The 13026-nt window shown below is 35.7% G+C and overlaps 1 protein-coding gene across 2 annotated transcripts in view; it reads left to right on the forward strand.

The window, feature by feature from the left end:
• The first annotated feature begins 283 nt into the window (after positions 1-283).
• LOC148941263 (uncharacterized) overlaps positions 284-13026 on the forward strand; it is a 32289-nt gene continuing 19546 nt past the window's right edge. The window contains exons 1-3 of one of the 2 annotated variants that reach the window (XM_089104605.1): positions 284-442; positions 9537-10365; positions 12663-12778. In XM_089104605.1, coding sequence (XP_088960731.1) covers positions 344-442; positions 9537-10365; positions 12663-12778 — 1044 coding nt within the window. In that variant the 5' untranslated portion in view covers positions 284-343. The remainder of the gene's footprint in view (positions 443-9536; positions 10366-12662; positions 12779-13026) is intronic. The other variant, XM_089104606.1, reaches the window with a different exon arrangement.

The raw sequence follows: 13026 nt of genomic DNA on the forward strand, positions 1-13026 counted from the left end.
ATGTTCTCGCCTGCATACACTCTCTTGGTTATGTAGCGAATATTTCGTTATGGCTCAGAAATTTTTGGAGAAATAGCGTAAATTAAGAATGGCTGTAGTAAAACCTCTTTCCGTTTCACGTAAGCTTGAATTCATTCTCATCCACTTATGACCATTAGCGGTTGTTCTTCTGTAGTTCCGCTAAAATTAAAGCTTCAGCAGTTGCAATCAAGCGGGTAGACGCAACCGTGACGTAAGTGACCCCAACCTTGCTGTTAATGACTTTCACTAGATAGCCTACCTTTTATGTCTCCCTATGTCAGTTAGTTGAGTTCAGTTTGACCAGGCCAGTACACAACTAATTATGAAGCTGTACCTACAGTGTCTGTTAGTTACATTGACAGTGGTTACATCTGAAGAAAATCTTAGCTCATCAAAAAAGGATAAAAGACAATATCAACAGGTATTTTTACGAAAAAATGAGTTTCGATCTCAAACCTTATCCATCTTTTAATGATTATTACCGAATTAAGGAGGGGATACAAACCTCCTCCCTCCACTGCCGTAAAAGAGAGCAAGGAGTCAATAGGCGCAATTACAGTTTTAGAAGCTGATACATCAAAGGGGTAATTTTTCTGATTAGTCACTAATGAGATAGCTAAGAAACACACATATCTTTAAAATCCGAATTTCATTTTGAATCCAAAAATTGCATTCATTTGTGTCGGAAATGAACTTTACAGCCTCACCCCCTAATTTATATATATCCTGAGTTGTGTATGCCCACTGAATTTTCCATAAGTCACTCTTTCCTACAATTTTATTTAACAAATTTTTCAAAATATTAAAACATTATTGTATATATATACAATTCAGGGTATATTTTTACACATTAGGGGGAGTGGGGGTGAAGTTTTTCTCGACGCAAATGAATGTTATATTGGGATTGAAACATATTCTGATTCTATAGGTACGTCTTCTTAACTGTCTCTTTAGTTGAGTTAATTGGAAAATTTACCATCAAAGGGAAGGGGCTATAGGTATGCAGTATAGATATATGCCTAGAGAAGGACCTGTAGAGAAGGAAACATGTTAAAAAAATAATTCATACTTCATAATATGCAGAATAACTGTAGCTAACACATTTTACATTCATCCCCGCTATACCTTACCCCCCCCCACCGAATGTGCAAATATATAGCCCAAATTATATATTTCCGTATATTCTCAAAGCCCTCTTGTTTCAACCCCCGTACCTGTAAATTGAATAACTGTGACGAAAAAAAAAACGGAAAAACAAGTGACGGATGGCAGAATTTGTTCGAAGTATATAATTTGGGCTATATATTTGCGCATTAGGGGGCTGGGGGTAAAAAAATACAGCGAGACTGCATGCAAAATGTGTTTGCTAAAATTATTCTGCGCATTATGAAGTATGAATTGATCCATACAGGAAACTTGGAACATGTTTCCTTCTCTACAAGTTCTTCTCTAGGCTTGTACCGGGGGAATAATTTTTATCAGCAGTTTAGTGAATACCAAGTCATATTCCGTCAGTGCTGCCGACAGTCGAAAAGCGGTGTGATTTGTAATGAGGGGAGGGGAAATCGAGCATAATCCAAGACTTGTATATTTTAAGAGATGACAAATTAAAGAGCATCGTACGGCAAAAGCTTTAATCAAATTTTCATTGTTTTTCAATTCATACTTCTATATTGTACTGTTAACGGTCCAAATGATTAGAAGCTGACTAAAAACAATCTTTGGGATTTCTTTCAGGAGGAGGGGGGATTGACAAACCAAAAAAGAACTGCAACATCTCTTTCAAATAATACTAATTTTGAAAGTTCAAATGTTCCCTGCAGTGTGTTTGGGTCTTGGATTATCCTACGGTAGTGAAAAGGTAAAAAGCCCGCATTCCGCCTCAGTGATTCCACTGTCACGAGGAGCAGTGGGGGTTTCTAACTTCCTTCCCTTTTTAATGATTCCGCGGATTCCACATCTTCTTCTGCAAACATGCCGCTGATTATAAAATTTAAAGATTTTGCAAAACGCTTAATCATTAGTGCGGTAAATATATGCAGAGTCACACTTTTTATTGAACCTGCAAATCATGGTTTAAGCTTTGTCTACTGTGGCTTGTGTAGACGTCATGCCTGAGTAGCACATGGTCGAGATTGAAATTCATTTATCTTTTGTACAGGGCCACTCTAGTATAATCATTTACAAGGAGAACTTTTTTTGCAGTCTATCAATTTTGTCTTTTCAGGGGTTTTAAACTTCTTGTTAATGATTACATGTTGAGAAAACAAGTTCTTATTACAGATCAAGAGCAAAGTCTGGTCACTGTATCATACAAGTACCAGAAGCTCTTTTAGGGGGAGGGGGTGAATTGCTTGTTTGGAGGGAATACAAAGAGCCAATCAGGTGACTTCAAAGAATGGGATTTTTAAAGAGAAGGCTTCATCGCCAAAGAGAACGACATCACTTTATCACTCAGACACATTTTACTCACCTCCATCGAATCCAAACTCGATATTACATTAAATCTATTCATATCATTTTATATTGTAATATAATACAGCTTTTACAGTCTTATGCAAGCTTTTATGATAAAAGTTAAAGTTAGAGATTAAATTAGGTTATAAATCCAAGAAATGGGTTAAAAACCTAACCTGTCACCATCAGACCTTGCATAGAACTGAAAAAGCTGATTGGCAACGCCGACTAAATCCAAGGAGAAAAAAAGTTTTTCGGACGTTCACCAACTTCGGACATTCAGGGTAACATATGTATACAAATATACAATTGTGAGTTACCTTTTAAGAACAACAATACTACTTCTGCAGCCTACAAATAATTTGTGTTTATTTTTGAAAATAAACCGTTAATTATAATAAAATTTGCGAATTAGCTTGATTGACTATAGTAATTTACTAGCAGCACTTTGAATATTCAGGTTATTAAAAATCAGTCATTATCCTTTTATTACGAAACCATTTTTCTCAAAAAGTTTCTTTCCTCAAATTTTGAAATAAATTTCTCAAAAAGGTTATTAAAAAGTTTAGTATATGTAAAGTAATAATTTGAAATGAGTGTAATAATGCTTCTCATGAGAATAATGATAGCTATAAAAGTTGAAAAAAGGCTATTAAGTCCTAATTTTAGTTAAAATTTACTTTGGATTTACAGCTGTCCTAAAGAAGACTCATAATTATGGAGGATAATTAAAATTCTAAATTAGTATTTGAAAGGATTATCTCTATAATTATTTTCAAATTAATGTTGTCTTTTTTGTGTATAAATTGAGCTAAGCTGAAGTTCCGCCAGGGAGATTTCTTAAACAACCTTTTTAAGTTATTTCGCTCATATTTTTCATTTCATAGTAAATAATAAATTAATGCACAAAATGAATAATCCATCTTTGTATAAATATGTTATACATCTTTGTATCCATCTTTGCATAAATATGTAGGCCTACGTAAAAATATATTCTATTGCGTCATGTTTGTATGTTCGGACTCCAAAACTTGAACATAATTTGGCTGCATCTATTAATTCAAGATATTCAGCGTATATATTGGCTTACAGACAGGGGCCGATATAAAATTCATGTTCGGGTACCGCAACCAAACTTGTGCGCCTCCTTGGCATTTTTACCCCATCGCCCCTTTACGTAGTGCAGCTTTCAACGTAGGGGGGGGGGGGAAAGTGCCCCTGCTTACAGGCAGCATGTAGTTTAGTGAGGTCCTTACACTTTTCTTCCATTACACCAAGAAAGAATCCACCTATAAAAGTAGCACTAGTAAAACTGCTTAAACGAGGTAAAACCGGTTATTTAGTTATACTTCCCTGTTACCACCATTCTGGTTAGTTGTTAGGTGGGTACTTGCCTGCTCGCGTGTGTCAACCTCTATCTGTTCTCCAATCAGGTACATTGAACAGAGTGTTGGACTTTGATATCCTCTATCTTTGGTTGCTATCAAAAATATACAGCTGTAGTAAATAACCTACTAAATAAGGTTAGCTTAGAAATAAAACTTTGTTCCATCTGTTTCAAAAAGCGCAAGATTCAAATATTTCTCTCATTCCTTTTAGGACTTCTTTTACAGGGGCTGGCTACTGAGGTGGGTTGGCAGGGAAATGAGGTAGGGCGGCAAGCACCTCCCAAACTTTGAATAATTCCGTTTTTGTATATTCATTGCGAAAAAGAACTAAATTGCCCCTCTTAGATTTATAAAATACATTCCACCCTCCCCCCTAAAATTTCCTACTTGGTGCCCCTATTCCTTTGTCAAATCTACTTGTTCTTCTAATGATGGGGGTGATTTTGACATTGAAGAAATTTATGATGGAAGTATTTATCTTGTGGTATTATTATTCTTTTGAATTGATCTTAATTGGTGATGCCAATGCAAAGATTCCTTCTCGTGAAATAACAGACTTCCTGTTGTAATTTCCAATTTTTAAATTTGTCTAACGTCAACAATGGAAAGTTTAAAACACTAAAGCTTAGTGTAATCAATTTGAATTATTTAAGGTTTTGAAGATCCTGAATAGTTGTTAGATCTGCATACAAATTTGTATAAGCAGAACGGGCAATTATTTATTATAATATTTATTGATGACTAAAAAAAGAATGATAAAAAATAAACAATTTTATTTCCAAATGTCTTAAAGCATTTTTTGGTACTTATCTGTTAATCGGAACGCACTTAACTAGTAAAGTTAGGTTAATCCTAATGAAATATACCAAAATATATGATGATAATATAATACTTAAGAAACAAAATTATGGAAACTACGACAAAGAATTGTTGAAAGCAGGCCGCGCAGAACGCATTTTATTAAATAGTTGACTTAACCTAACCCCTAACCACCTCTATACATTAAATATTCAATAAAAAAATTATAGGCCTACATACATCGTAGTTTTCTCACTCAAAATAAGCAAATCCTAACCGATCCAGGAAGGGAAACCGCTTTCTGTTAGATCTTACACAACATAATTCTTTAGTGCGTTCGGTTTAACAGACAAGTACCATTTTTTTCTGCTACCCGGGTAAATTTAAACATAGGTTGGTCAGGGCAAAATAAACTCGCTAGTTCTTTCTGATGACCAATCAAATTGGTATTTATGTTCACATTGATACCTCATTTAATAGACCCTCATTTAATACTAATTTAATGCCTCCACCCATACGTAACATTTTATTACTTTTAGAAAGTCGTTCCTTTCAGCAACATAACTTGACGGCGAGTCCTAAACCATAAGCGAAGACTACAAGACTGACGATTTTCAGCACAGGTTTAAATGGCTATTTGAAATAGTGCTTTTGTAGTTGCAGAACTAACACCGCCTTTGCTTTGTTGTTCCTAACCATAATCAGAGGAGTCACGGATGTTCAAGGGGGAGGGGGTGTAACCCCAACATGATTGTCCAGCCAGTTAAAAGTAGATCCACGTAAAACTGTGGACCAAATTGTCGCGATTCCACTTAGAGTTGAGACTCAACTAGTCGACAGAACCATAAGATTGCGTCTACTCAAAGACTAATATAGTAAAACTTTTAGTATAAAAGGGGTTTAAACAAAACATATTCCTAATAAGGGTAAATAGCCGTACAAATTAGCTTAATTAAGAAAAATGCAAATCAAAATTCATAGACAATACACAATACTTATCAGAAATCTAGTTAGAGGGTAGTCTAGTTTAGAATCATAAATATTTGTTATCCAAACTGTTTCTTTTTTCATAAAATGCTCTTTAAGTTGATGGTTACTTATGCTGACTAAAAATAATTGGCAAAACAGTTTTAAACAAGCAGGTTTTTATAGTTTTTTTTTTCAAGAGAGTAAATACTCTTCAATTTACATTAAAATTTTCAAGTTTACCTTCAAATGGGTAACAATTAATGCCGTAAACATAGGGAATTCAGCTTAAAGTTTTTGTTCTAACAAGCCCTAAGATGGGGGTAGTTTAATGAGAAACATTAGAGACTTGTTAGTAGCACTTATTAAAGCTTACTACTTCTGCTGATTCTTTATTCTCTTTCTTTTAGTTTTCATTAGTTTTCTTTTCAGCTTATTTGAGTACCTCTTTTTACACATGCCTGGTAATACGTGCTTCTTTTTGAATCAGCTTTAGTTATTTGGTGGTGGATATCTGGATTCTATATATATATATATATATATATATATATATATATATATATATATATATATATATATATATATGGAGTGTTCAGTGTAAAAGTGAACCATGTCTGCTATTGTCTTAAAAGACATAGTTTGCAACTTTTTCAATACATTTACAACTTGGGATTTTAACTTCGGCTAAAATAAGATTCCTTAAATGAACATAAAAATTTGGATCGAGGAAAATTATTTTTAGCTGTATTTGCTAAATTTTGCTAGCTCAAACTCCCTATAGTTGTTGGTTTTGGACTTGGTTAGATTTAGTACTGAACTCTATATTTCTCTAAAACCAAGGGCCATGCAGAAAGTGAACTCCTGGCTATTCAAGATTTTTTTTTTTCATTCATAAATTAGTAACTACCAAAAAAAAAAAAATAAGGAAAGTGCGAAGCAAGTAAAACATGATTTGTGCCTCAATTTTTGAATTAAATTCTAAAACTAATTTTCAGAATAAATGTTGCGGCTTTTCCTTTGATTTTTTAAAGAGAATTAAACTGGTCTTAGGCTAAATATCTGAATCTTAACTTTCAAGCAGTACAGAAAATATGAAAAAAAATTGAAATTTAATCGAGCAAGGGTCGTGCACAGTTTTGAACCTCAAGTTTCTTAAATAAGATTTCTCCAAGTGGGCCTAGGAATTTTGTCCACAAGTTTTTTTTTTCATTTTTTTGACGGTTCTTTTGACCAATATGTCAAAAGCGGTCTCAGTGTGAGAAGATTGTGGCACAGTGGTCTGTTGCATACCCAAGGCCGTTGGAAATGTATTCCAAAAACTCAAAAGTAATTTCAAACACCTAGCCTAATCCAAAAATATATGCCTTCAATAAAAACCATTCAACTTTGTGCAAAAATATAACCACTTCGCCTAACACACTACTACTAAGAGAGTCTTTTTCATTGCATTTTTTATGAAAGGATAGTGAAAATGTTTATTCAATAGGGATGAGCGAAAGATATAAGAAATACTTCCAAGGAAGTTTTTAATTTTTTGTCTGCTGTTTCTTTTTATTTATTTTAGTCTCAGATGGGATCCCTCAAAAGGCATCCCAGCTGTTTTTATTGCCACTGTGGCATCACTAGACTTTAAATAAAGAATTTTGATAACCGGGTTTTGGTTGTGTTACCTTTGGTTGCCTACCTTATTGCTTTTATTATTAACCTGTAGTTTGTTTCTAACACGACTAATTATTCTAACAGGGTGCACTATTCTACCCTAATGGCAACTGGACAAGAAACTTTGACAATCGACCTTTTACAGCTGAACAAGAGACTGAACCTCCTCCAAACACAATTCCCAATCAGTTAGAAGATCCTCGCTATCACGATGATCACTCAAGATTTAATCCCAAAGAGCCTGTTCTTCCTCAATCTAAATCTATAGGATATGCAAACAAGTTTCAAGGGGAAGGGGAATATCGCATTCCAGAATATTTTAACAATCCAGACGGCCAAGACAGCCACGACGGCCAGACGGCCACTAGCATTATCACTGATGTTCAGGCAAAGGCTCCGATATACCAAATAGAAGATACCCAAGTACCTTACGGTCAGCGCACAATCCCCAGGAAACATCAAAATATACTTCCACAGCAGAGCAGTCATCTTGGAGACGAGAACCAATCCATAGAAGGACATGACTTTAGGCATCCTCACAAAGTAAAAGGTGAACACTCACATGGACTATCAGCGGTTGCGGGTCATAACAGCATAAATCATGAAAATATAAACACAGTAAGTGAAACTGCTGCTTCTGATGGTCAGACTTCTTTCCACGCTGAAGATGTAATTGATAATCCTGAAGGTTTAAAGCCCAGCCAAGAAACATTACAGAATTACCACCAAACCAATACTGAGGAGGGAGAATATTACTCTGAAAATAATGGAAAGGCAGAACAACAACATCGCTTGCATGATACGACAACCGTCAGTCCCAGGTTTCCACCCACTCCGAGATTTTATTCCCCTAAACCCTTTGAAGTATTGAAAAGTAATACTAGAACAACTGAACAACCAAAAGTTTATGCAAGCAAAGATCGAAAAACCTATAAAGAAGTTCTCCACGAGAATAGATTATCTGCCTCTAAAAGACCTGGTTATGGGTACAAAAATCAGAATACAGAGGTGCAGGAGGGAGAAACCGAGGATTTCAGATACCATGGATTTGAAAGCCCTCGTGATTTTGAAAAGGTTCCCTCAGGGGAACAACAACCTGTCAAGTATGAGGATCAGGGATTCTTTGATGGCCTGCAAAGGCCTTTTGAAATCCCAGACACGAATTTCTTCAAGCCTGACGAAAGATTTAGAAGTCCTCAAGAGCCTGGGTATCAGCTATTCAATCCCAATTCTGGTAAAAATCTGTATACAACGGAAAAAAATATTCGAGATGATTTCAGCTTCAATCAAAACAAAGAAGAATACCAGCAAAATTCCGTAAATTATTTTAGTGACAAACCTCAAGGTTATACATATCCAGTCCCCCAAAAAAGTTTAGCTCAGGGGGTCAGTGCAGGAAATGAGAACCAATTAAGTCAAAATTCGGCCGATACAGATTTAGTCTACAACAGATATCAACCTCAGAAATTGCTTCTTGAAACTGAGCCCCCTGTACCTACCTCCCTGGTCTATCCCTCAACTGACACATCGACCATAGGCTATACAAAAGCTGTAATTTCTACCACGCCTTTAGCTTATATTCCCCCGAAAAATAACCTATACCAGCCAATTTCTAGCTACGAAGACCCAACGAATAAGGCTGTTGAAACTACGATACCCATAGTAAATACAGGCAACAAATTGAAACAAATGGAGCAATTAAAACCTACATATGGAATCCAGTACACTACAAATGCACCTCCAAGCTTAACAGAAATTGCGACACATGACAATCTTGTGGATACGTCTTCAAAGCCTGAATTAGTAAACTATCCCAAAAATAAAGATCCTGCTGGTACTAACAAGCCTAACTCACATCAAAACCCCAAATACGTTGCCTACCCTCCAACTACCGACTATAGTACAATTATAACTCCTTCTATACTCAAGACTGACTACCCGACAGCACCGCCTCCCAGACAACATGCCATTTTGCCAATTGGGAACCAAAAGCTTGAACCCGTCACTAATATTCCTAATATAGTAGTGAATAAAGATTTACCAAAGGTCGTCAAGACAAAGCTAGTTTCAGTCCAAAATTCACCACTGTCTTATACTAAAACACAGCCTTTATCTGTACCGAAACTGCAAGCTGGCCCAGTCACTCCTCATCCTTCTTTTGGTCAGCATGCTCATAAATATATAAAACAACAAAAACCTTATACTAATGCTAACTCTGTGCCTTTTAACATTTTATATCCAAAAAAGCAGGTTTCCCAAGCACCACAACAGTCTTATGGTCAGAATGCTCAAGCTTACCAAAGTCCAGCAGTTCATCATCAACAGGCTCCAATTAAGTCAACTCCAACGTATAATCAACCTTCTGCCCCGGCATATGTTCCACGTCCTCAACAGCCAGTGTATCAGGCTCCTTCTGCTCAACCGATAGCTCAAGCTCCTGTAAACCCACAAGTGTATCAAAACCAGCTTCCAGTTCATCAAGCTTACCAACAACTTTCTTTACCACAAGCTCAGCCTCAAATACCCCAACAGCCTCCCTTGTCACAGGTTCAGCCTCAAATACCCCAACAGCCTCCTTTGTCACAAGTTCAGCCTCAAATACCCCAACAGCCTCCCTTGCCCCAAGTTCAGCCACAATTTCAACAGCAGCATTCTTTACCGCAAGCTCACGCACAATTTACGCAGCCGATTTATCGAGGTCCTCAAATAACACCTCAACAATCAGCCACACGCCCCGTTGCTGCTCAGTCGGTTCAACCTAATCAACAATTTGCTGTACAGCAAGGCTATCAGCCCCAAATCGCTAATGTCCCTACTGGATTTAACAATGCTCAGTTTGCTGCACCTGCCGGAATTTCTCAAGGTCAGTTGGCTCAACAGCAGGCTTTACTCTCAGCTCAAGGTATTCCAGGTCAGCAACCACCAGTATTTACTCCACAAGAAATTCCAACAACACCAGCAAATGATTCGCAGTGGGCTTTTGGCACCATTCCTTATGTTGTCGAGAAGCTTGGCCTGAATTCTTTGATTGATTTGGTCATTCTTGCCGAATTGGACGGCGTACTGGAAAAACAAGGTAAGAGTTTTCATCTTTTAAATATTTTTAAGTCTTATCAGGTTTCATATCGCTAAAAGTTGCTACTCCATCAGAAAAAAAAAAAATTGTATGCATAATGAATTAATCTATTAAACCATGTGTTCAGCTGCAACTACATAATCAATTGGTTTCACAAGGAAATAATAACAAAGGCAAATAAAAAAAAAATTGACATTAAAATTAAATAAAAAACAGCTACATAAAATAGTCATTATAATGGTTATGCTCAAGATATCAAAACATTGGCGACCACTTTTATTGTCTGATTTATCCAATAAATACAAAGTTTATATTTGTGTTTATTGTCCTCTGAAAATTTATATAATTACTTATACTGATTTTATTTCTTACAAAACTTAAAACTAAATAATAATTGTAATTTGAGCGGAAGTGGTCTGCATGTATTGATTTAATTTGCCCCGTATCGAACAGAGCTTATTGTAATTGATGGAAATTAATTGTAATAACATTTTGAATATGCATCATTGTTATGCTCTATTAAACGTGATCATATGGTCTAAATTCCAATGCGTGTAGACCTGTCAAGTAGACAAATTTCTAAGATTTAGAAAGGAGAAGAGGATTAAGATAGTAGCTTGCCAATATCTTCCCAGAATATGTTTTTGGCCCTGGACTCATTACTGAAAGTCTTATTTTCCTTTTAAAAAACAGGTAAACTTGGGAACTCAGTTTTTAATGAAAATACCTACATATGCCGTCCACAGTTTATATAATTATCCAGTAAGCTTATCGCAGATCATTTCTGGTCTTCGTTCTCGGTGCGAACAAAAAGCTCCTCCCACTTCTTCGCGCAGTTATGGATCAGTGTGTTTGCGTCTATCAATGAGAAATGGTTACTAAGTGCATTATTCGTAATAGCGGGTTTCCACTTGTTTCCGATTGTTTCGCGTCTGACTTGTCTACCCGTGAAAAGATCTGATGCCGCCTATGTTTCTACGTTCTCTGGAGCACTCGCACCCCGGTCCGGGTTTTTATAATGGGTGAGATAGGGTCTGATCATACTGGATAATTATATAAACTGTGATGCCGTCATACAATTTTAGTACTTAGCGGTCGCCGGTTTTTAAAAAATCATTGGAAAATGAGCGAAAAAAAATTTATCATCATGGAACTCTAGAAAGTGTAACTTTTCTGATTATTGTGGCAGAAGAACACTGCCATTAATTGGCAGTAAACTGGGTAAAAAAAAGTAGTAGTTGAACGAGTAAAATTATATAAGAATACAACCCTAACATCCACTGGCGAATCCAGAGGGGCCGGTGGCCCTGCCCCCTCCCCCCAAGATTTTTTATGGTGCCCTCTTTCCCTGTTTTTCTTTTTTTAGAATAGATTTGTCAATTTGGTCAATTATTGGCACATTTGTCACATTGCCCCCCTCCCCCCCCCCAATATTTTTCTCATTGGCACCCTTGTCACGTTGCCCCCCCCAGATTTTGCTCTAGAGCCGCCCCAGCTAGCATTTTGTTATCATATAGGAATTGAAAAGAAACGTAGGCTATATATCTTTGTGAGTTTATTATTAAAATCATTCAAAATTAAAACATTTCAAATTATTAGTAAATTCACTTACCTACAAGAACATCCAAGAAAGACGATTTATCCTATTTTCTTATATTTATCAGTTTATTGTAGCAAACTTCATTCACATTTTGCTAGAATCCTCATTTTCTTCTGATTTTGACAATATCACTTTTATTACTTAGTTTTTATTATGTAAAATACAAATATTGAATCAGATGAATAGCACAAATTCTAAGATGAGTCATAAAATCTAGTCTTAAAAGTATTTACCAAAAGATAAAAGCGTACCTTTAGGATATTCACCCAGATTACACGCGTAAACAGGCTAGGAAATAACCTGTGAGAGAATTAAAGAGACTTTTTATGTTTGAATTTTTACAAGCAAAAAGCATCGTCAAATTCACGGAGTTATTTTCCGCTTATTTTTGATTTATTTCACGATTGAGGATGGCAACACTGCTCACGAAAACTTAGCGCAAAGCTTGTAACCTAAATATTCGTGTAACAACTAAAAGAAAATCCTAGTTTTCAGGAATGAATAAGCCTAAGGTGAAGCAAGGGGCCAAAGACGTTCTCATTTTGATGTCCTTGGTATCCTAATAGAATTATAATTTTAGTTTCGGACACGTCTGAATTTAGACTCTTTTAATGTTAATATAATTCAGGAGCTAACGAGATAGAAATATTATTTATTACAAAGAAAGGTACGTTTTAATCAACTTTTTCCTTCTTAGGTCCTTTCACAGTGTTCGTGCCAACAGATAAGGCATTTGATTTTTTAACCGCCAAATTCGGAGGAAAGGAAGCTTCGCTCGCCCAATTTGAAAAAGATCCAGAAGGTCTGAGATCGGTAAGATGGATTTTGATTTCTGTCAGAATTTTCCCTTTTACTAACTCAGTCAAAGTACTTAAATTTAAATGAAAAGTGTTCTTCCTGCTCTTTCAAATATTTGGTCTCTCTTTTCTGTAATTGTATTATAAGAGACAATTAGAAAATTTGAGGTTTAATTTAATTTTGTCTAAATTCTATTTTAAATTCTATCGAATAAACTATAATTCAAATTCTATAAAATTTAAATTCTAAGAAAAATCGATTTT

The sequence above is a fragment of the Artemia sp. Qi Xiang Cuo genome, chromosome 18, assembly GCF_049724085.1.
Source record: "Artemia sp. Qi Xiang Cuo chromosome 18, ASM4972408v1, whole genome shotgun sequence".
Taxonomy (NCBI): domain Eukaryota; kingdom Metazoa; phylum Arthropoda; class Branchiopoda; order Anostraca; family Artemiidae; genus Artemia; species Artemia sp. Qi Xiang Cuo.